The 26,491-nt window shown below is 41.1% G+C and overlaps 1 protein-coding gene across 4 annotated transcripts in view; it reads right to left on the reverse strand.

Annotated features, from left to right (window-relative positions):
* Positions 1–22,403, reverse strand: part of LOC149066799 (limulus clotting factor C-like) — a 58,749-nt gene extending 36,346 nt beyond the window's left edge. For 2 of the 4 annotated variants that reach the window (XM_089253200.1, XM_089253197.1), the window contains exon 1: positions 22,205–22,364. In XM_089253200.1, coding sequence (XP_089109326.1) covers positions 22,205–22,226 — 22 coding nt within the window. In that variant the 5' untranslated portion in view covers positions 22,227–22,364. Of the gene's footprint in view, positions 1–22,204 lie in introns of all 4 variants that reach the window. The other 2 variants (XM_089253199.1, XM_089253201.1) reach the window with 2 other exon arrangements.
* Between the last annotated feature and the right edge of the window lie 4,088 nt (positions 22,404–26,491).

Consider the following 26,491-nt stretch of genomic DNA (forward strand, 5'->3'; position numbering starts at 1 on the left):
GACGTGTTCGATCGCATCCACCTCAGTGCACCACTTGACGTGATGACAGGCGTATTGTGTGTATGGCAGTGACGGATCGCTCAGCCACATCACGAACCATAGCACAGCACATTCAGTCTGTACCTCATCATCCAGTGTCTGCGCGTACCATTCGACGCCGTTTACAGCAGAGTGGTCTGTCCGCAAGACGTCCATTGCTTCGTCTACCCTTGACGCAGAACCACAGACGTCTCCGCCGCCAATGGTGCGATGAAAGAAGGATGTGGACGGCACAATGGCATGAAATTGTCTTTACTGACGAGTCACGCTTCTGTCTGCAACACCACGATGGTCGGATTCGAGTCTGGAGACACCGTGTAGAGAGGATGCTGAACAGCTGCGTTATGCACCGCCACACTGGTCCTGCACCGGGTATTAGGGTATGGGGCGGTATTGGATATCACTCTCGCACTCCTCTAGTACGCATTGCCGGTACTTTAAAAAGCCAGCGCTACATCTCCGAGGTGTTGGAGCCAGTTGTCCTTCCTTACCTTCAGGGCTTGCCCACAGCCATATTTCAACAGGATAATGCGCGACCACACGTGGCACGCATTGTCCAAAGGTTCTTCGTCAATCGCCAGATTGAATTGCTTCCCTGGCCAGCTCGCTCTCCGGATCTTTCGCCGATAGAAAACATGTGGTCCATGGTTGCTCAACGATTGACCCAGATTACATCCCCAGCTGCCACACCAGATCAACTTTGGCAACGCGTGGAAGCTGCTTGGTCTGCTGTACCCCAAGAACACATCCAAAGTCTCTTTGAATCAATGCCGAGGCGTGTTGCAGCGGTGATGTCCAACAATGGCGGCTACTCTGGCTACTGATTTTGGCAGGAACCACACTTCACAGAAGTCTATAAATTTAATCATTTGATGCTTGGTGAACATGTTATCTACAAAATAAATATTGTTGCGATATCTCTTGTCTTTCTTGGTGTTGCAATTTGGGTGGGCAGCAGTGTATATATATATATAATTTTTAGACTGGCAAAAAATAAATCAATTTTAAATGATTTGCGGATTTTCAAAATATAAACGAACAGGAAAATTATTTACGGTTTGGCATAAAATGCATGAATTGTAGAAATTATATAAACTTTATATACTGCAAGTATACGTCATCATGCTGCTCATCGCTCTAACGTCCATCCCGCGTCGAGATGTTGCAAAAGCTCTCAGCTTCAGGATTGATGGGGAAACCGTGTTAAAGACTACTACTACACCACACATGTACCTCGTCCATATTCCCCTGCGGAACCTCTAACGAATTGGTACATGCGGGAATGTGTGTGTGTACGTGTAGTGTTACCTGACGTAAAAAGTTTGTTTCTGTGTAATGCTTGTTATGTGTAGTGCTGCCATCTGCCACCAGTTTTTCTAACTATGAGTGAAGTGTAATGATTGAATAATTAATCGTTGTAGGCCTGTTGCTCTCTGCGGCGAGACTTTTTAATGGGGAGATCGGCTCGCATTTGCGCCTCGAAGTTGGGAGCCACAGGAAACCAACTTCAGCCGACCACCACTATGGCGACGGTGGGGTTCGAACCCGGATCCTCGCGATGCGAGTCCGTCATCATGACCACTCGACCACCACAGCGGCCGTGTTAAAGACTGCAGGTCACTGTACTTCGCACGAGAGATTGGGATTGGGGCTTTGTTCAAAACTTCCAATTCTTCGATACGCATGTCCTCTTGTGGATGATCCTTTCTTTATTTTTTTGCTTGTTTTTAAAAGTAACTTCATGGCTGGTGTTACTACCAAAGAAACTGGAACGGTGGTACGCACACTAAACGTGGTGTAAAACTATCTACGTGAAAGCATCTGATTGACCTTGTCGGCAGTAGCCATAGGCTTTAAAAAATCCATCCAAGCTTTAAACACTACTTGTTTAGAGTCATTCACTATGATGGTTTTGCACGACTGTTTCTCTGGAATCTCGAGAGGACGTTTGTTTAGTATACAACATAAAAATCTATACTCAGTGATACTTTTTATACACAAACTAACCACAAATTCATAAGTACAAATCACACAAAGTAATAAGAAGCATCAGTAAATCAAAAAATCACACACACGCTCAAATATCGCTCTCTGCTCATGTCACAAATTCGTTTCTACAGCGCATGTGCTGGACTCTGAGCGTTTTTCCATCTCCAATCTATGACTAAAATCATTGCCCCCCCCCCCTATGCCGTATCTATTTTGTTTATTACTGCGGACTGAAAGCATTTTTGCCTCTGGTGTTTTACGTGGTTGAAAGAGACTGCACTGAGCTATGCAAAACCACAAAAAACATTAATTTCGACTCTCGTTGACTGAAAGTGTTTTTCCCTTCGATTGGTTAATAACGGATAGCAGCAGCAACAACAACAACGGTTAATTGATAATTGATGAAACGGTTGAAAAACACTGATATATCTGATATATCAAGCGAAGATGAACGTGCCTGTATTCTACAATGAACAGGGGACCATATTAAGCAAACTAAACACGTACTCAGGAACATTTATATGTATGATGAATTTACTTTTACTACATTTTAAGGCCATTCAAAGCTACGTTTTCTTCATTAACGTTACTGTTCCAACAACCTTATTCAGATAACGCTGATTAGAACATAGGACACGTTCTACCTCATCGAGTTGTTTACTTGAAATAAATGGTGGCACCCAACTAACGAATTTAGGGTGCAAAATTTAAAAGCGGGATATATTTGATGTTATTTCTCGTTTGTTAAATGTCATCTAATGAATAAGAATTCCAAAAAACAGATGATTTCTTCGGAAGAGAACTTCATTTCTGCTACTGTAACCCCATCACGTACAGGCTTTTGGCGAAAGTTTTTGACGATCTTTGAGTTTGAAATATCGACGATAAATATTAAAAACTGGTTTCCTTGTTCGCATGTTATAAGTAGAAGGGGGGGGGGGGGGTTAGTGTAATAGATTTCTCTTTAGTGAACAACCACATCCTTAACCTTCCCCCATGTGTTTCTTTCCCTCATGTATACTTGTATATAGGTGAGAGATACACGTTATATTTGTATTGTATGTATTGTATTTGTATGTATTTGTATATGTAGGGGGAAAATAACTAAACAGAAGTATAGAAAGACCGGGGGGGGGAAAGAAACAGCTTCTCCCTCCCATTCTTTCTACACTCCTGTTTACTGATTTTCTCCCAAACATATAATGCATCTCTCTTCTATAAATTATAGTAGGGTTACAATAAAGCTTCGCGATGTGAGAGAAAGAGGTAAAGAAAGTAAAGAGAGCTGGAATGTGCATTTCTTCCACCTCTATTTCGTCCTTGATCGTTAAGAGATTAACGTATCAATAGTTAACATCAATAGATATTGTACTTTAAAAAAATAAATCCTAAAAACGAGTGTGAAAATCAAAAATTACAATCACTGGGAAGTTTTTATCCAAATGTTGTAAATTTTTTTAGGTTTTTCTGAAAGAAGAGCACAAATTTTACAAATTAGCAATTTTTAGATCAAGGACCGTACACAAAAATTTCGATTCTTATATTTGGCCATTAAAAAGTACTCCACGAGCTTTATCTTATTTATTTACATATGATAGTTCAGAGTTCTTCATCCTATGGCCCAAGAGTAACCCGCGGAGTGACCCTCAAGAGTTTTTTTTGCAGTGGCCCGCCGACCATTTTGTGGAAATAGCTGCTCAAGATAGAAAAACTATTAAATTACAAAAGAAAAAAAAATCGTTTAAGGGGCCGTTCAAGTATTACGTAAGCAAATTTTTAGCAATTTTTGACCCCCCCCCCCGTGTCAGTAAAAGTGAGCAAAACTCTGACCCTCTCCCCCTCCCTTGTCAACCAAATTTCGTCAGCACTGCCCCCACCTCCTAACAGATATTGGTGAGGATCAGAAACGTACGCGGGAGGGGGGCATGGGGGGGGGCTCGTGTGACTCGCGGACCAAATGTAGCCCTGAAGGTTATGTGATGTGGCTTGCCCATCGAGCTTATATTACTGGAGGGAGTATGACGTCAGCGGTCTCCGCCTTGGCAGTGCTGAGAACGGTGTCCCCCAACATCTTTCTCGGAAGACCACGTGACTCGGTGAAAACACCGAGTTTCTTTTACTGATGCTGGAATTATTTCTTTCATTGATTCTGAAATTATATCTCATTGATTCTGAAATTATATCTCATTGATTCTGAAATTATATCTCATTGATTCTGAAATTATATCTCATTGATTCTGAAATTATATCTCATTGATTCTGAAATTATATCTCATTGATTCTGAAATTATATCTCATTAATTCTGGCATTATGTCTCTCATTAATCTTTATTACCTAATTACTGGAGGGAGTATGACGTCAGCGGTCTCCGCCTTGGCAGTGCTGAGAACGGTGTCCCCCAACATCTTTCTCGGAAGACCACGTGACTCGGTGAAAACAAACGCGATCCTCCCCATAGAGATCAATGTTAAAATTGCCGATTTTAGCATAGAAATGTGGAAATTAAGTAGGGTTTTCCGCCTCATCAATAATCTTAAAAACTATATTGAATTCTGGATTTTTGAAATATTGAGTTCGCTTAGAGATACGAAACACAGAAAATTGAATATAAAATAATTAGCCAGACCCACTTTTGAGGTGGATATCCATGCAATAGCATTAATTTCAGCTTTTTATTTATATCTTCTCAAGCACGGAAATGAAAATTAATTTCTCCGTATTGTCTTAATTATCCAATTGTCTCATTATCCAATTGCATCTATCCATATAGTTCAGGGTGTTTTGAAATTAATTCTGGAATTATTTCTTTATTAATTATTATTTCTTTCATAACTTCTGAAGTAATTGTTTTAATCAATTCTGGATTTGTTTCTTCCATTAATGCTGGAATTATTTCTTTTACTGATGCTGGAATTATTTCTTTCATTGATTCTGAAATTATATCTCATTGATTCTGAAATTATATCTCATTAATTCTGGCATTATGTCTCTCATTAATCTTAGAATTATCTTTCATTAATCTTAGAATTATCTCTCATTAATCTTAGAATTATCTCTCATTAATCTTAGAATTATCTCTCATTAATCTTAGAATTATCTCTCATTAATCTTAGAATTATCACTTTTTCATTATTGCTGGAATTATTTCTTTCATTAATTTTGGAATTATCGATTTTTTCTTAATACTGGAATTATTTCTTTCATTATTAATGCTGGAATTATTTCTTTCATTATTAATGCTGGAATTATTTCTTTCATTATTAATGCTGAAATTATCGCTTTCATTTATTTTGGAACTGAAATTTTCTGTTTCATTAAAACTAGAATTTTTCTTTCATTTATTCTGGAATCATCTTTCGTTAATTCTGAGTTATCTTCCATTAATGCTGGAATTGTCACTTTCATTAATTTTTGAATTATCTTTCATTAATGCTGGAATTGTCACTTTCATTAATTTTTGAATTATCTTTCATTAATTCTCGAATTATCTTTCATTAATTCTCGAATTATCTTTCATTAATTCTCGAATTATCTTTCATTAATTATGGAATTATCACTTTCATTAATTCTGGAATTATCACTTTCATTAATTCTGGAATTATCTTTCATTAATTCTGGAATTATCTTTCATTAATTCTGGAATTATCTTTCATTTATTATGGAATTATCACTTTCATTTATTCTGGAATTATCACTTTCATTTATTCTGGAATTATCACTTTCATTAATTCTGGAATTACCAATTTCGTCAATGCTGAAAGTATATCTTTCATTAATTCTGGAATTACCTTTAATTACTCTCATGAAAGGAATGCCACGTGCAGGGACGGGCTTAGCTATTTTGCGGCCCGGTGCGAAAACAGCTGCTTTGCGGCCCAACGAAATAATTTTTCAAGATCCTTTTGAGGGGGCTGAAATAAGACTCAGCCCCGGTTGGGCCCATGAGTTAAGACGGCACTGGCCTAGGCGCCGTGTTGCATGATGTGCGGGAACCATAATGTAGTCAAAGGCTGAATGATGAACCAATCATTTACCATGCGATTTTTAATGCACAACTCAGTTTTTGAAATATGTAAAGTGCCCTCTATTAATACATTTTTGCGAATTCAAACAGGATGGAAAAATTCACTTTAAATGATTAAAATAGAGACTCTCTAAAATAAACATACTCGTATACAAAACTGTTTTTAATCAAATTTGATAATTAATTCAAAAGATAATTAGTTCAATTAATCTTTAATTTATTAACAGAGCATTTGTGTTTTATAAATTAATAGTTTAAATTATGGTATGTGTTCCATCGCGCATATCATCACCGCAGAGACGGGCTTAACTGTTATGTGGCCCTCCGAAATAGTGTTTCGAGACTCAGCCCACTTGGTTCCGATGCCTATGCTATTCTCTGGCATAGGCAGATCCATTCTGCCTCAAAATGTGGGCGCCATCTGTACACAGTCACGAATACTCTTCCAGCTATGACAAGCATGCATTTCGCCATACCCCCCCCCCCCCGAGTAGTAAATAAGTAAGTAGTGGGAGTGAGAATTCAGCGCTCTTTTTCTTCTCCAGCGCCCCTGAACAAATAGGGCACGTGCCCAGAATTTGGCTGCTTTTTGCATTACAGGCAAATCCCCCCCCCCACACACACACACACGTCTGCCTCAAAGAAAACTGTAGGAGAGCCGCCCAAAAATAGCATTTGCCTATGGCACGAAATTATGAGATGCGGCCGCGGGTTCGAGAGGGGTTGTCAAAATCTTAGATCTCGAGGGTCCTCGGCCTCTTAGAATCTTAAGCGGTCATTCAAGTATTACGTCAACATTTATGAGGTGGGGGGAGGGGCTCTGGAATTGTGGCACGCATCACTTAAGTAATCTGGGAACATTCCCAGATAACTTAAGTGATCCCGGCATAATTACGGGTCACTTGAGTGGTGCGTTGCACAGTTACAGAGCACTTAAGCGGCCCGGAAACATTTCGAGAGCACTTGAAGGATCCGTGAAACATTTAGAGATCACTAAAGTGGCTCTGTAGGGGGGACTTATCAATTGGGAGAATGTCAGTTCAGGTGCCCAATAACTATCGAAAGGTGTTTTTCCGTTTTTGGCGCACAGAATAAGATGCCGTTAAGAATATTTCATATCTTCATAAAGGGTGGTTGATGACGTTAGCATCATCCAAACCCTGCCTCCCCCCCCCCTTGTCATCGAAAGTCAGCAAATCGGAAATCCCCTCCCACCATTGATGCTGACGTAATATTGAATGACCCCTAAGCCACTGAAATCTGCACTGCTGCATTCAGTACTGAGAGATATTTTCCAGTAAGGCTGTGTGCATTTGGTACATTGGAAGTATGGGCGGAGATGCGGAGGGCGTGGGGGCATCCCCCCCCCCCCAGTGTCAAAGGTGGAGTGACTGATATAACGTATATATGTTTATATATGAATTCACATCATCGTGCCGCCCCCCCCCCCAGCAATAATGACCGTGCCTCCCCCAGACTTCCATCCCTGCCTATGATTGGAAGGGCCGTCGTTGGGAATTTGGGGGGGGACCCAGAGGCAAAATACTTTTTGAGACCTATAATTTCATGTATTCCGAGAGGCATAATTCGGCATCTTAAAGGTATATCATTACTACAGAATTTATAGAAATGCTGAAAATACCAATCAAAGAAATAATTTCAGAATTATTAAGAGAAATTTCAGAATTGCTAAAATTATAGTTCACGGGGAACAAAATTAAGGATTTGTGAAAGAAATAATTTCAGGGTAAGGAGCCATTCAAGTATTACGTCATCATCGATGGGGGAGGGGTTTCTGGTTTGCTGACTTTTGATGACGGGGGGAGGGTTGGATGATGTTTACGTCATCACTGTATGAAAATATGAAATATTCTTAATGGCATCTTACTCAGTGAGCCAAAAACGAGAAAAATCTTTCGCTACTTTGTGGGCACCTGAACTAACATTTTCCCTAATGATAAATCCCTTACACAGCGACTTCAGCAGTCTCTAAATGTTTCACGGATCCCTCAAGTGCTGAAGAAATATGTCCGGGACGCTTAAGTGCTGTGGAACTGCGCTACGCACCACTCAAGTAATCCGTAATTATGCCATGAATCACTTAAGTAATCTGGGAATGTTCCGCGGGTAAAACTTAAGTGATGTAGAACCGCACCGGGAATCGCTTAAGTGCTCTAAAATTGTGCTACATGTCACTCAAGGGATCTCTAAATGTGCCACAGATCGTTTAGGTGTTCTGGAACTGTGTCGCAGGTTACTTAAATGATCTCTGAATGTGCCACGGGCCACTTAAATGATCTTTTGAATGTGCCACGGGCCACTTAAATGATCTTTTTTGAATGTGCCACGGGCCACTTAAATGCTCTGGAATTGTGCCACGGGTCATTTAAACGATCTGTAAAAATCTGCCGCTTAGTTCATTTTTACGAAATTGGGTTTGAGGGGGCGAGTCACACCACATAACCTTCAGGGTTACATTTGGTCCGCGGGTCAAAGGTTCGCCATATAAATGGAAAAATTAAAGGGTGGGTCGCAATGAATTTTTTAATGAGACATTTCGAGTTCATAGCTTTCAAATAGCATTAAAATTAACAGAAAACGATTATAATTACATATAAAATTATATATTTTCTTTCGAAATTTTAATTTTTTAAAATCTTTTTTACATTTAAAAAAAAAAATTCACATTGGGGGAGGCGCAAGAGCCCCCCCCCCATTCTCTCCCTCCCGCGTACGTTTCTAATCCCACCAATATGTGTTAGGAGGCAGTGCTGACGAAATTTTGCTGACAAGGGGGGGGGGTCAAAAAAATGGCTAAATAAAAGTGTTCAATAACTTGAGGAATCCGGTTTGAGAGAGATGACGGGGAATATACAATGGTATGACTCGGTGGCCCGCGGGCTTCATGGAAAGTTCTAATTTGGCCCTCAATGTCTGAAAAAGACATTATCTTGAGAGTCTTGAAGACCCCTGTGATAGGGCGAAATGACTCTATTGCACCGTTTCTAGAATAGTGTTACCAACTTTTTTACAAATGTTGAACCAATAATACTAGTTGAACAATTTCGCAAACTGGTAGGACCTGCAAAAAAAACCAAAAAAAAACAGTACATAGAATGACGCTGTATTTCACTTATTACATCTAAAAAGTATTTTTCCGGATAATGTCTCGCACAAGTACTTGAAATGATCAAAGAATGAAACAATTTTCACGATGTCACAGATTTGTTCTCCGAAAACAGCTATTTGCAATTATTCTCAAATAAGAATCTCGCTTTGAGGATAAAGTCCAACAAAACCGACGACTCTCTTGGATTACTTTCTTTATAGGTACAGTCGAAGCTTCGAGAATAAGAAGATTCCAGAAAACATTTCGCAGTTTCCAAATTAGTGACGCCACCGGAGACGGGCAGAAAAAGAACGTTCCAGAAGAATCTGTATGTTTCGTTCCGTACCTTCGCATTTCTCGTTTGGCAACAGGACATATGTAGATTTTGAGGGGGGGAGGTTCTTAATAAATTGCGCCACTGATTGTTTACTGATAAAACAATTTTCGTAACCATACAGTACACCAGCTAACTGAATTGCGCGGGATGTTTCGTGGACCGGTAAGATAGATAGATAGAACCGCTCACAACCCCGGGCTGTTGCAAAGCAACTTACTTCCGTTACCTTAAAACAGGCAGGGTTGTGTCGGAAAAATTAGCAAAAATTAATTGTAGCGGCCTCGCGCTCGCAAGTATCAATCACTTGCGTCGTTCTCCCTATGAAGACAGCTATCAGGTCGATTCGGATATTTGGCTAAAATTGATAGCTGAACCCAATGACCAGGGAGAAAAGTTGCACGTGTGCCCAGTGGCACATAAGGACTTAAAGGCCAGTCGCGGTCCAGGCTCTGTCCCTGATGGGATGTAAGCCATTTACCCAGAAGGGTTGGACCACGCTGGGGGAGGGCCAGCCACGCCGGGCCGGAGGGCCCGGAAATCAAGCCCCCCGGCCCGGCGTCTCCGACCCTCGAATTCTAAGGTTGGTGCTCCAGGCCGTAAGCAGGCCAAGAGGCCCGGCCCTCTTACACCCACTGCCCGGAGCAGTCTTATCCCACAGCTCCCCCCCTCCCGGGCACACCCCGGAGGACCCCACAAACCCAGCAGCCGTCGACGACCCCCCCACCCACACCCCCGGTGACCCGAGCCAAAAACCCCCAGAAGGGTTTTATTTTTCCTTATTTAAAAAATATACAGGATATACAAATGTACACGTTCTCTTCTACACTTGGCAGACCGCTCGCAGCGCGACAGGTGCCCAAGTGGGCGCGGTCTGTTTACAGAGTGCAGCCACTGGTCCGAGACAAAATACAAAGTTTGGACCGCTCATCGCGACATTTGCCCAAGTGGGCGCGGACTTATTACAGAGTGCAGCCACTGATCCGAGACAGAACACAAATTTGGACCGCTCATCGCGACATTCGCCCTTGTTGGGCGCGGTTTTGACATTGTAGTTGATCTGCCATCGAAAGAGAGTTTGTGGGGATTTCGATACCTCTGATATGTGACTAGCCCAGAGGGCTGGGCCACTTCACTTTCAGAGAGTGTCTCTGGAGTTCGTTGATATGTGGTCAGTTCATGAGCTGGGCCGCTTGATTCTCAGTTGAAGTCTCTGGTGTCCATTGGTGTGGGGCCAGCCTATGCTGGGCCACACTTCGTTGAGTTAGATGGCTCTGATGTCCTGCTGATATGTCGTGGTCCGACCAAGCGCTGGGCCACTCTACGTTCAGATAGCTGGCTCTGGTGTTCTGCAGATGGTGATATGACATGACTAGCCCAGATACTTGGCCGCCATGTTTACGTTTATATGATGCTCTGTCTTAGACCTTTCAAATGAGATGTCTGAAATACTCCCCAGTTTCAAGGGGAACAATTTGTTCGAGGCTCTGTGAAGGATTTCTCTGTGCATGGTGCAGGGCAGAGCCATTACTATATACATTTGTTTTGTGTATACATTGGTTTTGTTTGCGACTGTACGTCAGTGCTGTCAGAGGCTCAGTAAGCTGCCCGCCCTGTTCTTCTTTGCTGTGGGGTGTTAGTCTACATTGTTGCGCGTCAACTGCGCGTCACCATTTGAAGCGTTCTTCCTCTCCGTGGGGGTGGAGCAGTCAGGGATGGTTCATGTTCTGAATCGTCTGAGTCCATCGATGGGGATCTTCTTGTTCTTATCAGTTGCCGTCTTCGCTCGCTTGGAATGAATAGTTCTTGTTGTTGTTCAAGCCTGTCCACCATTAGGTTGATTTTCTTGGTGCAGGCTGTGGATTCCAGCAGTTTCTTCCTCCATATTAGCAGGTTTGTCTCTGAGGGGGCTCCAAAGTGGGGGATATTTATGAGCGGGCATTCGGTTGCGTAATGTATTGGAGATCCTATTTTTCCACATTTGCAGGATGTGCTGCCAATGATCTTAAACCTTTCCAGGTAGGTTGGGAATGGCCCATGTTCTGTGAAGAAGAGGGTCATTCCCCTGGACCAGTTCTGGTTTTCTATTTTCACCTTCGGGAGGAGCTGATGGATTTTCCTCCCTGTTTTCCCCCGGTCCCATCTGCCTTGCCATTTCTGCACCATTTCCCTCTTGAACCTAGCTTTTACCCAGGAGTTGGGGAACGGGAGGTGGACGTCTATTGCCTGGCGCTTTGTGGTTTGTTTAGCCAGCATGTCGGCCTCCTCGTTTCCCCGAGTTCCATCGTGGGCTTTGACCCAAGATAATCTGATCTCGTGGTGGTCACAAAGTAGTGCTCTTATCTCTCTTGCTACTGCTGATTTGGTCAGTGGGTTCAGTATGGCATACAGTGAGGAAAGAGAGTCAGTCTGTATCCTGACTGCGTCATCTCTGAGTGTGGTTACTTTCTTGACTGCTTCCTGTATGGCGTGGAGTTCAGCTTGGAATACTGTAGACTCATTGTTAATCTTCGCAGACCATTTGTCAGTTATTGTGTTGTGTTCTAAGACTACGTATGCTGCTGCAATACCATCTTCCATTTTAGAGCCGTCGGTGAAGATCTCTATGCCTTCTGGTTTTTTGGTTTGTGTCAAGGATATCTGGTTTTCCTTTGGCGTGTTGGCAGGGTGGTCTGACCATCCTGATTTATTCTGTTGCATGGTTGAAGCCTGTAGGTTATCCACGTCCCGTTTCATTCTAGTTAGTAGTCCCACCTTGGCCTCATACTCAATCCATAGGCTGAGTGGTGGAAGTCCAGTGATGACTTGTAGGGCGTTCGTGGGGGATGTGCTGTAGGCCTTTGTGATGTATAACAGAAACCCCCTCTGTGCCGAGTCGAGTTTCGCTTGGATTGCTTTCGTGAGTTTGCCACCCCATACCGGAGCTGCATAAGCAAAAATTCGTTGTATCACTGTGATGTATAGAGTTCGTCTCATTCTGTTGTTTATGCCCCAATTTCTTCCTGCGCTAGCCAGTAGTTTGGGTAGGATCAAGTTTGTCTTTATTACCTGTCTGCTGACATGCTCGGCAAAGGAAAATGCTGTATCTAGGTAGACTCCTAGGAATTTCATGTGTTTGACCCGTTTGATAGTTGCTCCGTTGAGCTTGGGGGATTCACTTGGTGACTTGTGTGTGATCCACATGTAATTTGATTTTTCAGCAGCAAGTTTCAGGTTACGTGTCACTAGCCATGTGTCGATTATTTTGAGGGCTTCTTCTGCTCGTTCTCTTGTACTTCTGATAGTCTGCCCAGATACAACCACAGCAATGTCGTCTGCAAACGCCTGGACTTTGGTATTTTCTGGCCATTGCATTTTCAGGAGAGGGTCCAGGGCTGCATTCCACATTGTCGGGCCGGAGCAGGAACCCTGTGGGCATCCTCTTGTCATTCGATGAAAGACAAGACCATCTGCTGTCAGCAGTGCTGCTTTCCTGTTCTTTAGGATGTTACAGGTTATTTTGGCTAGCTTAGCGGAGATCGGCATTTCCCTGATTCTTTCAACTATGGTGTTATGCTGGATGTTATCAAAAGCTCCTTGGATGTCCAACGAGAGAAGGATTGTGTCATAATCATCTGCCTTTTTGTGCTGTATGTATTCTTTGATATTCAGCAACGCTAATTCTGTAGAGCGCCCTGGTCTGAAGCCGTATTGTTCGTCGCTCCACCATTTGTTGTTCTCTGTGTGATACGACATCCTCTGCATTAGAATTCTTTCTAGAGCTTTCCCTACTGTCGGTAGGAGTTGTATTGGACGGTAGGACTTGATGTCTGTGGGGTCTTTGTTTTCTTTCAGGATCAGGACTACTTTCCCAGTCTTGAAGTGTTCAGGAAAGACCCCAAGCTCCAGACATCTGTTGAACATGCTGTGGAAGAGGTTGGGGAATTTTTTGAAGACTGCTTTTAGAAGCTTGTTGCTGATGTTGTCAAAGCCAGACGATTTTCTGTCTTTAAGCCTTGATATCACTCTGGATATCTCTGGTATTGTGATTTCTTTTTCGACCCAGTTGTTATTTTTCTGCTGGGGGTTGAGGAGTTGGACTGTGGGAGTATTGGTGCTTTGATCCTCTGGGAAGAGTTGTTCAAGTTGTTTTTTAGCTGCCTTGGTGATGGAGTCGTTGGTTGCAGGATCTATGATGATCTGTGGGGTTGGCGTCCCTCTCTTCACTGTGGATTTGTAAAAGATGCCGAAGGGGTCTGATGCTTCGGTGCAGAACCTCCTCCAGCTGTCCCTTCTCGCTTTTTTAATCGCTTTGGTGTAGAGTGCTCTGTTTTTCCTGAAGACTTCCCACTTTTCTATCTTGTCCTCATCTGAGGCCTTTCTTGCCCTTATCTTGTGGGCCCTCACTTTTTTCCGCATTATTTCCAGATCTTCATTCCACCGTGGGGTGGTGTCTTTTTTCGTTGCGCCTATGATCCTAAGTGTTCTGTCCCCTATGTTTTTAATGTTATCAAACATTTCGTTCACCAGTTGTTCTAGTTCCTCTTCATTAATGTCGCGTTTGAAGCCCTGCGTGAGGGCTCTGGCGTAGGGTTGGAACCATTTAAGAAAATTGTTGATTCTCCTTGTCGAGTTCGAGTATCTTGCTGTATGGAGAATTTTCGGGGCGTCGTCTATTGTGATTGTTATGTACCTGTGCTTGCTTAGTGTCTCTTCGTCTCTGACATTCCATTCTACGTTGTTGGGAGGTACCTCTTCATTGATGACTGTTACGTCTGGGCAGCCTTCTGCTCGTTCGAACTTAAACGTTGGTTCACCATTATTAAGTATCGAGAGGTTTTCTGATCTGAAAAAGTCCAGAAGTTTGGATCCTCTCGGTTTTATAAATTTATATCCGAAGGCAGAGTGTGGTCCATTAAAATCGCCTCCTATTAGAAGTGGGGTCTTCCCTGCTCTTCTGGTTGTCTCTCTAATTTCATCTATGGTATGCCGGAGATTTTCATATGGCGAGGAATAAGCTGTCGTGATTAAGATTTCGCTGTTGTTAAGGGCTGTTCTTATAGTTACGCTATTTTGTTTGACGTTTACTGTTGCTCCTTGAGTGTTTTTGCTGGTGATAAGGATGGCTGCTTTGCCACTTTTCGACAGCCACTGTACCCAGTCACCTGGAATTCCTCTTACTTGGTTATTGTACACATATGGTTCCTGAAGCAGGACTATGTCAATTTTATATTTTTTGACGGCTGTTTCAATTAGGTTTGTAGCAGCCTTACCCTTATCACTGTTGAACTGAAGTATATTCAGTTTTTGCGTTCTCATCCTGAGTTGCTTTTAATTTCTGAGTTGTTGCTCGCAGATGGTCCGATGCGCCTGTTAAGGGGTCGATTCCGCTAGATCAGTTTTTCTTCCTGAAAGAAACTATTCGGGTGTGGTAAATTCTTCCCTGGTGTTCTCTTTCCCTCCTATTTAGCCCTGGGAGGTGGACAGTGATGGTGGGTTCGCTTGTCCCAGAGCCCTTGGATTTGTTCCATGTAACTTGCCTGTTATTTTCGTAACTCGATCTCTGTGTTGATGTTGCCCTCTGGTCACATAAGGACTGGAGACCGCAGCTTGGGATTTCAAAAGAAGTGAGGAGAAGTCTTGTGTGGCAAGTAAGAAGATGCAAAATTCTCAAGAACCGACACCTGTGCACGGTTTCTAGTGGTTGAAGTACACTAATCTAAACCACAGTGAACTTCATTTTTCTACTTGCAGACCGGTGAAATAAAGTAGGCCTAATCAATTTTCACTGACCGGCGAGAGAAATAATATGCGAACTGGTTAAACCAGTGATTCCCAACCGGTGTGCCCCGGCACCCAGACATTATGGAGATACATAAAAAGTATTATGGTCCACCTTAAGGTCTTAAAATAAATTAAGTCGAATTAATTACTCTCATCCTAATTTCACATTAATGATTAATAGAACAAAACTATTGATGTATTTTTACTGTGATTTTTGTTGTAGTAAACTATTCTGTGTATTCAAGGAAGGGTGCCCCAAGTTTTTAATATTATTTCTGAGTGTGCCGTGAACTTAAGGTTGTGAAACGCTGGGGCTAAACAATATTCAGTAGAACCTCTCGGTAACGGACACTCATGGGACCAAAAATTTCGTCCGCCAACGGGGAATGGGGATGTACGATAAACAGTGGAACCTCATTTTATAGGACTTTCACATTTATACGACGTTTGGCTTTGATCGCAATTCGTTCCCATATATTCTAATGTTAAAATGTATCTGTTACTGTGTGTGTGTAAAAGTGACACACACCTGTGGTTATGCATAACTCCTAACCGCCTCGATAAAGAAAGTTTGACTATATATTTCACTATTTTATCACTTTTAGAGGCGATTATGCATAATTCCTTAATGAAGTTGGAAAGTCAGATAAATATGGATGAATTTATAACCTTTTTCAGTGTTCTGAAAACAACTTTTTGTTCATTGCAAATTCAGGTTTCACTAAATTCAGTTCGGTAAATGGGGCTTCAGTCCTGGATGAGGGTAGCGGCTATGGGTAAGACGGGGCCACGAGAAAAAAAAAAACTATGATCCAAAGGGGGTCATGGGCTAAAAGAGGTTCAAAACCATTGCAGTACAGTATTACATTTATATTGCATATGAGAAACATCTTTGAACTAGAAATTTTGCTGCTACCTATCACATAAAATTTTTATTATTCTTCGATTGAACTTGTTGACCTGTTTTTGACTAACACACAGCATGGAAAAAGAAACAACAACAATATAGTATGATGTCACTAAATATTTTATGAGTAATAGCATTGGTTAAATCATGAAATAAGCCTCCCAAAAATTCAACAATTGATATTTGTGTATGATAAAATAATATGAATAAAACTCACAATTTATGAATTGGTCAGTCCTATGTTGCCTAAATATGCATTAAAAGTCTAATCAATGCCGAAAGTATTGGTATGACTCAGGGTTCGTAAGATATAACGCTGATGGCTAGAGATAGGATTGCATTTTCATATTTAGGCCTTTTTTAGCATTAATCCATAAAATCAAAGAATTTTCCAATATAAGTGCATATTTTTGAAGGTTTGTTTAAGCTCACTCAATTTCTTTAATAATTTTTCAAGTAAATATTTGTCATAATATTTTCATAAATCGTTTTTCCCCGCACGTGAAATTTAATAAATTAACACATATTTATAAAGTATTTTACGAATATTAACCGTTTTATCGTAAGGCTATTTCTAGAGATATTGTCAAAGTGTTAAATGTTTTATAGAAATAGTGTCGAAATTATTTTGTTACTGGCATTTTCGTTATTGTGTGAGCAGCTACAACAAACTAAAAATTTAAAAAAAATGCCTGAATAAAAGCATATGTGGAAGTTGTATGAAGAGAGGATATTTTATCGGATTGAAATATGCTGAGAAATGGAAATTTTCTGGATGGTATGCCGAAACTGATATTTGGAAAGTCAAGTGATTTGTTTCCTCCGAGAATCGAACCTGTGGGTCCCCTTGCATATCTGGCAAGTGCGCTAACGTATACATCAGAGACACACTTTTCAATTCCTTATAACATGCATTAGTAGCGTGAATGCTGACTCCACTCAGCACTTCAGACTACTTTTCTTTCAAATATCAGTTTCCGCATATCATCCAGAAAATTCCATTTCTCAGCATATGTAGAACTTATTTGCATATGCTATATATATATATGAGGGGTTATTTTTTTGTAAATGAATACATATGCACTAAGAAATAGAAAAGATGCCTTTTAAAACACATCTGCTTTTTTTTTTTGCGTGGTCATTTTTTTTAATGCATATTTTCTCATGTTTGTTCATATTTCGGAATTTTTGACTTTGTTAAGATTTCTAGTGCATATTCTGGGGTGTTTAATGCATATTTTGGGATTTTCAGTGTATATGTTGGCATTTTAAGTGCTTATTTTTGCATTTTTAGGTGCATATTTTTAGAGCATATTTTGCCACTTTTTAGTGCATATAATCGGGGCTCTAAAGATGACTTTACTCAAGTAAATAGAAGAAGGAAGAAGGTTAGCGTACCTCAAATTGTCTTAACTAACTGGGGAAGCATTTGGCTGTCGACATTGCGAGAAATTAGAAGAACGTGTGACATCACGCCGGTGTCTATAACTACTGATAAGAACATGCTATTAAACTTCTTTAGTCAAAATGATCACAGGAAGGTCACAAAATTTTTGGACGACAACAATTTAGAGTATCACAATTAGATGAATAGCGAAAGAACTCTGAATTTTGTGATACGAGGCCTGCCAGCAATTGTTGAACATTCTGACATCACCAGTGACTTATCAAGGAAGGGTTATGAGGAAATTAAAATTTGCAACCTCAAAAGTTATGCAACAGTCCGTGTGTTACCCCTCTTTCTGGTGGAGATTCCAATTAAGTCTAAAGAAATTGCAAATTTGACTGAAGTAGATGAAACTCCTATTGAAATAGAGAGGCATAAAGGAAATAGATTCAAATTTCGATGTGGAAATTGTATGAAATTTGGACATTTAAGCTATTTTTCCCATAACCAGTCTATATGTGCTTTCTGTGCCAATAAGCACAGTACCAGAAACTGCTTGATAAAAGGAGACCCCCCCAGGAAAATCAGGTGCTATTTCTGTGGAGAGGTCCACACACAGGAACATATTTAAAATGCTCGGCTAGACCCACAGGTGATATTGGAAGAACTTTCATATCAAAAGTCACCACCATCTCTTGAAGAATTTCCGATAATATAAAACTCTAGAGACCGATCAGTCCTTGAGAGTAGAAATGCCAGCAGTAATAATACGAACTCTATAGAAAACGTCTCATCTCCAAAGCCAAATTCTTGGGTTAAACACCACCAGACCAACCGTGACCACCGCTCTGTTCCCCTAGGGGATATAAGCTGGTCCGTCTCAGGAGACGTGGACCGACCACGGTGGAGAAATCCCATGACATCCAAGACCAGAAAACTACCCACATCAAGCCACACAGCCACAAACCTCCAGAAGCAAGACCCCTCATACAAATTCAGAGTTTATAAATGAGCGATTTGCTGATTTCGTTGAAGACGCCCCTGCTTCTATGGAAGGCATTTAATCTGTGCAAAATGAAATCCCCTGCAGTCAACAAAATCTTCAATGATCAGAGTCAGATGTTGAACGTAAACGATGAAATTATAGAGACTTTTGCCTACAATTATGAAAAACAGTTCATGCCAAATAGACTTCACCCTAGAAGTGTTGCCGTCGCAAACTCTAGAAAAGAGATGGACTTTCTGAATTAGGGTACGTGAGGATGGCTTGCGCTGAGCGGATGCTGCCGGGCAGACTAATGTTGATGATGAAAAGGGCATCATTAATAAACTAAAAACAAAAAAAAGCTTCTGTTCTGATAAAATTTCTAACCTTGCTCTTAATAATCTATGTATCACCATCTATTATTTCATCTCTAACTAATTTCTTTAATTGCATGCTGCTAATCAACTACTTCTCTAATGTCTGGAAGCTGTCAATCGTTAAACCTATCCACAAGCCCTGTACTGATATTCTTTTCTCTCAAAATTTTAGACTTATCAGCTTGCTTAGTGGCATCTCTAAAATTTTTGGACGCCTCTTTCTCACGTCTTGAACTCTTCCTGTCCTCGCACAACATTCTTCGGGCCTAGCAGCACGGGTTCAGGCGGGGTCATTCTTCCATTTATCAAGTGTCCAATTTCAACATTCTCTACCCCCAGAAGCCGTTTTCTTATGTTTTCCAGTGAAAATAAAGGGGTTCTTGTTTGGTCTCCGGCTATGAAAACCAATCCGATTTAAGATTCGTCTTGTAGAGCGTACGGATATGCTTTGCGATTATCCTGAGTTGTGTTGCGCTGCAATTTGTTGCGTTGTAGCTCTTCTGTTGTTGCACAAAATGCGTGTCAGTCGCCTGACACCTCCTTTGTTTACAAGTGATTTCCACCCACTATTCCGCTTTCCTCTCGAAGTTGTTTGTTTGGCTTCTGTGCCTCCTTCGAAGACTTGAACGAGAAAAGCCAAGAAGGTTAGCAGCTTTGGAGATACTGAAACCACCCCTTCTGGCGCCCCACAATCATGTTGCGCTTAAAGTCACTCAAATCTCTTGTTTTCCCCCATGAACAGACAAATTGCAACGTTAACTGTTGCTTCTGACCAGGACAGGAGAAAGTTTTTAATCTGCAAATCTGGGGATGTACCACCTTCTGATTCTTAATAAGAATCCGCTTCTTAACTATGGATTTGATGTTTAGTTAAGAATCGAGAGGGAATTTTGCTACCATATTCTTAACTAAGAATCGTTTTTGTTCCGTAGTTAAGAAGGGAGTTAAGAACCGAAGCTGCCCACTTCTTAGCTCGATTCTTAGTAAACAATTTTTTCGTCCATGCGAGATAACTTAAATTCTTTCTTTAATAGTTTATTTTATGTGATTCATATTTTAAAAAAATGACGAAAAAATGTAACAATGCATTTTTATTTCCAAATAAGGAATTCATCAGACTTCTTAAGTTATATCGAAAAGTCATCTGAAGGTTGTGTGGGAAAGTTGAAAACATTGTTGGAGTCTATATACAGCACATATATGTTGACAATAGTGATAAAATATCGGATTATTTCGATAAAGTTTGATAAATTTTGCTACATTTATCACATTTACCAGTGATTATGCATAATTCTCAAATTTTCAATCCATAAATATCATGATCGATGAGTCTAATATGGAAAAAAATTGTATTTACGTGAACTTGTAGATTTGAAATTTTTTATTAGTTTAAAATTTGAGAGAAAATTGAATTTCTTCCACAAACTATGTGAGATAAAGCTCTAATCGGGCCCTCCCCCGGCGCACCAGACCCCCGTAGTTGCGGCTTTGTCTGAACGCATTTCGAGCATTTTTTTTCAGTTGGAACCATGACAATATGATGAACAGTTTATGAGATAAAGGCCGAATTAGGACTTTCAGGACACCCTGTATAAGTGGCTTCAGCGTTGTTTCTGAGATCTAAAGCGATGCATTAACTTTAATTGCATTTCAAGGAAACAGTTTTTTTCCGGATATTTTGCTGAGGTGAACTCGGAAAGAAAAGTCATCACATCTCCGCCGGTACTCGAACCCAGGCCCTCTTGCATACTGGGCAAGCATGCTACCATCTACACCACTGGAGACACATGACCCTGCCTTCCTTATTTCACGTACTGTGGCGTGAGGCGCTGAAGTAGAGGCAGTAGCCTCTCAACTTCAGGAAATGGCGCCCGGTAGGGACGGTTTAGAGTGAGATAAATGGCTTTTTTCTCAGCCCGAGGAGCCATTTAATTGGATTTTTCTCTTGAATTTTTATTACTGACACGGCTAGAAAAAAGATGTCACATATCAATAAAAATTTTGAAAGCATTCTCCTCACCCCGCGATAACGCAGCTCTCCAATGATGCGGCGGCATCAATTTTATATAAATCGTATAAGTGGCATAATTTGTCCAGCACGTGCGCGAAATAGATGCAGCTGCTGCAACAACTGAACTGTCAGTACTCTTCAGATACATTACCATAATTGCTACTATGCCAGTGATTCTTAACCATTAGCCATAGCCAGGGTCGTAGCCAGAAATTTTTTTCTGGAGAGGGAAAACTGTTATTGCGAAAGAGGGGACGCGAAAGCTGATATATATTCCATACATATCAGCTATTGTCCCACATTTCGTTGGGAGGAGGAGGAGGAGGGAGATCGAATTTCTGAGTGCCTCAACCCCACAAGAACCTTGGTAATCGGAGAAGTTTCAGGGGTCCCAGATCTTCAATGAGATAATTAATTGGCTTTTGCTTCTTTACCGAATATTATCCTATACAGGTTCCGTGGCCTTTATCTTACTGGGCAAAAGGGGCGGGGGAGGTCTGCATCGTGCCTCCCAGCAATAATGACCGTGCTCCCCCCCAGACTTCCAAGTCTATCTCCGCCTATGCATCAGGCTGGATTTTTTTTCAGGGCAGCCATTATATTTATTTAACGCATGGCCAGGTGTGAAACTGCAAACGGGGCCAAAGGCGTCTTAAGAATCTCGCGACCCCTTAGCCGACATCCAAAAATGGGGGAGAGGGAGCAATTGGCATATATAAGAAAAATCATTCATTATTACAGAAATGCTAAAAAATACCCATACAAAAAAAATAAATAAATAAACACAGTTAAATAAAAATTACCACAAAAATGAATGAAAATTTCGAATTGATGAAAATTTGGAAATAAATTTATTTTCTGTGAATTTTTGATTGTGCCGCAATCAGGGCCGTAATTAGGAATTCTTGCCGCCCCCACAACTTTAAGATTCGATAATTCTATAACGGTGTTCTTTGTTCCCGCCTAAAAAACTGCCGTTCCTTAAATTTTGCCGCTTAAGGCAGTTGCCCGCCGCACGTTCTCTCTAGTTCCGTCCATGGCCGCAGGTCACTTAAGTGATCTTTAAATGCGCCTCTCAGTTAACTGTTACAAAACCAAGTTTGACGCTGCTAGTCATATCAGATGTCTCCGAGAGCATTATTTGGCCCACGGCTCATTGGTTATACATCATGTATGCTGCACAGAAACTGCCAGAGATCTATTGATTTTACCCCCCATCAATCAACTAATCAATGGATGAAACAATAAGAAGAAAACTTGTCATTCCAACACACTCACCTGTCCAATCTAAGGAAAGCATTTCATAATAGACCAATTCACTAACAACACCATACAAGAAAAAAAAAAAACCAAATCAAACAAGAATGTAGTAGAAATGAATCCGATAACTATAATTTTTTTTCGTTTCCAAGAGCTGTTGTTAACCGAGAAACCATGTGAAAAGGATGTTGCGGGCTCTGTGTAACAGGAGAGTTTCTGCTCGAAAAACTTGAACATCTTGAGATGCCGTGATTATGACGTCAGTTGGACGTTTTTACGTTGGTCATTAACTGATGCAGCCGAGCATGATCCTACAGGAAACAAAAAAAAAAAATAAATGGACGTGGAGAAACAAAAGTAAACTCCATTACCTTTCGATTCTTCCCCCTCTCTTGACCACCATTTTGTAATAAGATTAACCTTATCCTCATCTTGTTTGGGTTTTATTTGTGTTTTATTTTACACTGCTTTCCAAAATTCAAGTACGAGATAGGGATGTTTGATGGATTTTTATTGGGTGAAACTTATGATGACAATATGTAACTAACGAATGATGCGTCCGCATGCGACTTGCTTATGATGCAAATCAGAATATGCAAGGTGAACTTGGCCCAATTTTGCCAAACGAAAGCGGTTCCAATGGGACACAAAACACCGTGTAGCAGCAACCCTGTAAAAATTGATGGCAGATGACAGCGCTACATATAACAAGCATCACACAGAAACAAACTTCACATCAGGTTCACAACACGTAGAATTCCAGCATGTACCGATTCGCTAGATGTTCCGCAGAGGAATATGGACAAGGTGCATGAAACAACCATAATTTTTTAGGGGCAGTATATATATTTATATTTTATCATAACTATTGGTTTTGCATTGCTCTTATTGGGTTGCTGTATTTTTGGCGTGGTTTCGATATTTATTGGACTTTCATATTTTTTATGGGTATCTTTGTTCATTTACCTCGTTGGGCATTTTGCCTGTTGTGGCCTTCGTATTTGTATTTGTGTGGTTCAGTAGTAGTAGTATTCGCTTCTCCGACACATCCTCCTGGATCCCCCTATCTTCGTTCCATTCACAGATATCTGCCTACCTTTTTAGGCCGCTCTAAGTGAGGAGAAAAATAGGAGTTGAAAGAGGGCGAAATATAAAAAAAAACTATGTGGAGCAAAAAACCGTGCTCAGGGGGCGCTAAAAATTTATCCCGCACGGGTAGAGATTTTCTCTCGAGTCACCCCTGGCTGAAAATTTTTGTCTCCACTCCATTCATAGCTGAAGAATTCTGCCTCAGCTTCATTCACAACTGAAAAGTTACCTATCTGCTTCCACTCCATTCACAGCTGAAGATGTCTGCCTACCTTCACTCAGGTGTGGATCCGGGGGGGGGGGGGTAATAGGAAATATCACCCTCCCAAGATCCGAATAATATGGGGAAATTTGTGTTTGACTCGTTAAAATTCGGGACGATCGAGCGAACATACACGATCCGTCCTCCTGGACCGGGTATACAAAAAAAGCCTACAGCCATTGGAGATACTACAAAAAAGTGTAAAGATGCCACATGCTTCGTCCTGCTATATCCAATGGTGAGATGACCTTCAGTGACATCACAAGCTTCGTGCAGAGGCCTTCTACTATAGGCGGTGTTGATACAAGTGTCCTCGCTAGCTTACCTGCCGCCACTCCAAAATTTTAGAGCGCAGCTGTGCTCTTCTTTGAGCTCTTGGCGTCCCAGTACGCTGTTGAGAAGCGAAATGATCGGAGCGTCTTGCATAGAAAATGTCGTCAGACAAACCGTTCTGTGCATTCTGTGTAAAAAAAAAAATGTTCGCAAAAAATGTTTGTAAATATTGAAAATCATCAAGGATGCCAAAATTTATCTTTTAAAGATTTGATACTACCAACCCTAATGAATGATTTTCAACGATATCACGCCAAGTGTAAACAGCGATTTACAGCGTTAGAAAAATACAGGGTGGGCAAAAAGTCCGTAGAAACTTTAAAAATTCATAAAAAACGGAGAAAATAATCGAAATAAAAAATGGTTTGTAGGGTTAGCATCACTAGGTCCCGAGAATTTTCTTAACACAAGAAAGAAAATTACTCAAAAAACAGCCGATAGGTAGCGCTGGTACGAGTGACTTCGGTGGAAATATGCAAATGAGACGGTTATAAGAACTTGCGCTCCTAATTCACAATAAGTTCACCGTGTATGTGAACATGGATGCTGAGTGCGAAGGATAAAGTTTTGTTGGTGAATGCAATGTGTTATCCCCTGTGGTGGTGGTCATGTGGAACACATATTGCTGTAATAAATGATTTGGAGGCATCTGTTCGTTATTTGCGTATCTTTTCGTTGACTTGTGTACGTCAGCGCCACCTATCGGCTGTTTTTGAGTTTTTTTGCTGTCAAAAAAATTCCCGTGACCTAGCGATGCTAACCCTGCAAACCGTTTTTTATTTCGGTTATTTTTCCGGTTTTTATTCATTTTTAAAGTTTCTACAGACTTTTTGCCCACCCTGCATATTAAACTCTTTTTTTTTTTCCAACCGAGCACAACTCAGGTCCATTGCCATAGGCAATTTACTACCCAGTGAGTTATGCCGGAAGTTTAAGTGCGTGTACCTAACAGTCTGAGTGCGTATCTAGTGTTGTGTTTGATTTTTCAGTGCTGATACCTATATCTCAGAAGTGAAGTGAGTGATGTGTAGTGACTGAATATTTGTACTTTTTGTAGGACTGCTGCTCTCTGTGGCGAGACTTTTCAACGGGGAGATCGGCTCGCATTTGCGCCTCGAAGTTGGGAACCACAGAAAACCAACATCAGCCGACCACCACTGCGGCGACGGCGATGCGAGTCCGTCACTATGACCACTCGACCACCACAGCGGCGCATATTAAACTACAGAAAATTGAATACGTTGATTTTCAATATTACACAATTATTTTATTTATCTTAACTAGAAACATTCTTCATTACATCAGATGGCCCTGAAGCAGAACATGATGCAGACATCACAGGAAATCGATATTGATGACTATTCTGATGTGCACTAGGTGCCGCTGTGGTGGTCGAGTGGTTATAGTGACGGACTCGCGATGCGAGGATCCGGGTTCGAACCCCACAGTGGTGGTCGGCTGAAGTTGGTTTTCTGTGGTTCCCAACTTCAAGGCGCGAATGCGAGCCGATCTCCCCGTTAAAAAGTCTCGCCACAGAGAGCAACAGTCCTACAACGTTACAAATATTCAATCATTACACTTCACTCACAATTTGAAGATGGCAGCACTGAAATTTCATACACAACACTAGCTACACACTCAGACTGTTAGGTGTGCACACTCGCTTTGTTCCAGACTCTGCGACGAAGCTGGGCTGGAAGAGATCTCGGCAACGGGATAAGTCCGGTGGCAGAGACCCTGGCGTTCATTAATGAACGCCATTTGTGCACTAGGAGACAATGATCCCCCGATATTGCGGATGATTTTGATATTTCCGATAATGAGAATATTTAGTTTTTCCTTCAAATTATTAATGTTATTCATATCTGCCATAACAAACTATATTTCCCGTTTTTGAGATATAACGAAGTCAAATTTTGAATGTTTTTCCGATGTTTGGTAATGATTTCATAATCAAATCAATTTTACACAACACATTGATATATTGAAGGACTGTGACACACCCCACTTCACATCTCTCGAACCATTCCTGAAGGATGGAGGTGTCCGGAAAATTTTTACACCACACGAAACTGTGCATGCTATAAATACAAATATAACGCCACAACAGGCAAAATGCTCGACGGGGTGGGTGAGGAAAAAGACGCCCATAACAAATATGGATGTCATATATTTCAAAATATGTATGTTATAGTATAAAAGATAAGATTTAGAAAAATCACATTCAGCTGGCTCAGTAGTGGGTGGAAAGATCTTCAGCCAGCTAGATCAGTGATTCATAACGTGTGCGTTAACGCTCCTTGGGGGCTATGGAATGTTCCGGTGGGGTGAGGGAAGGGTAGAAGCTGCGAGTATAACATAGGATTCTATAGGTTAGATTGCGTTTCGGGGCGATGGCAGAAAAAAAAATTCTGAAGATGGGGCGATGGGACAAAAAATGTTTTGGGAAACTGAGCTAGATGATTGAAGAGACCGCGTGGCGCTCGAATATAATTTAGCGTGGAGCCACTTCATAGACTCAGCTGAAGATCTTTCCACCACTACCGAGCCAGAGTAGAAGAGTATTTCCTTGATTAATACCTAAATATAACAATCTCGCGTTAAATTTTCCATACGATGTT

Source organism: Pholcus phalangioides, unplaced genomic scaffold (genome assembly GCF_987345545.1).
Source record: "Pholcus phalangioides strain wild (caught in Gottingen) unplaced genomic scaffold, Ppha-v1.0 ptg000032l_1, whole genome shotgun sequence".
NCBI classification, from domain to species: domain Eukaryota; kingdom Metazoa; phylum Arthropoda; class Arachnida; order Araneae; family Pholcidae; genus Pholcus; species Pholcus phalangioides.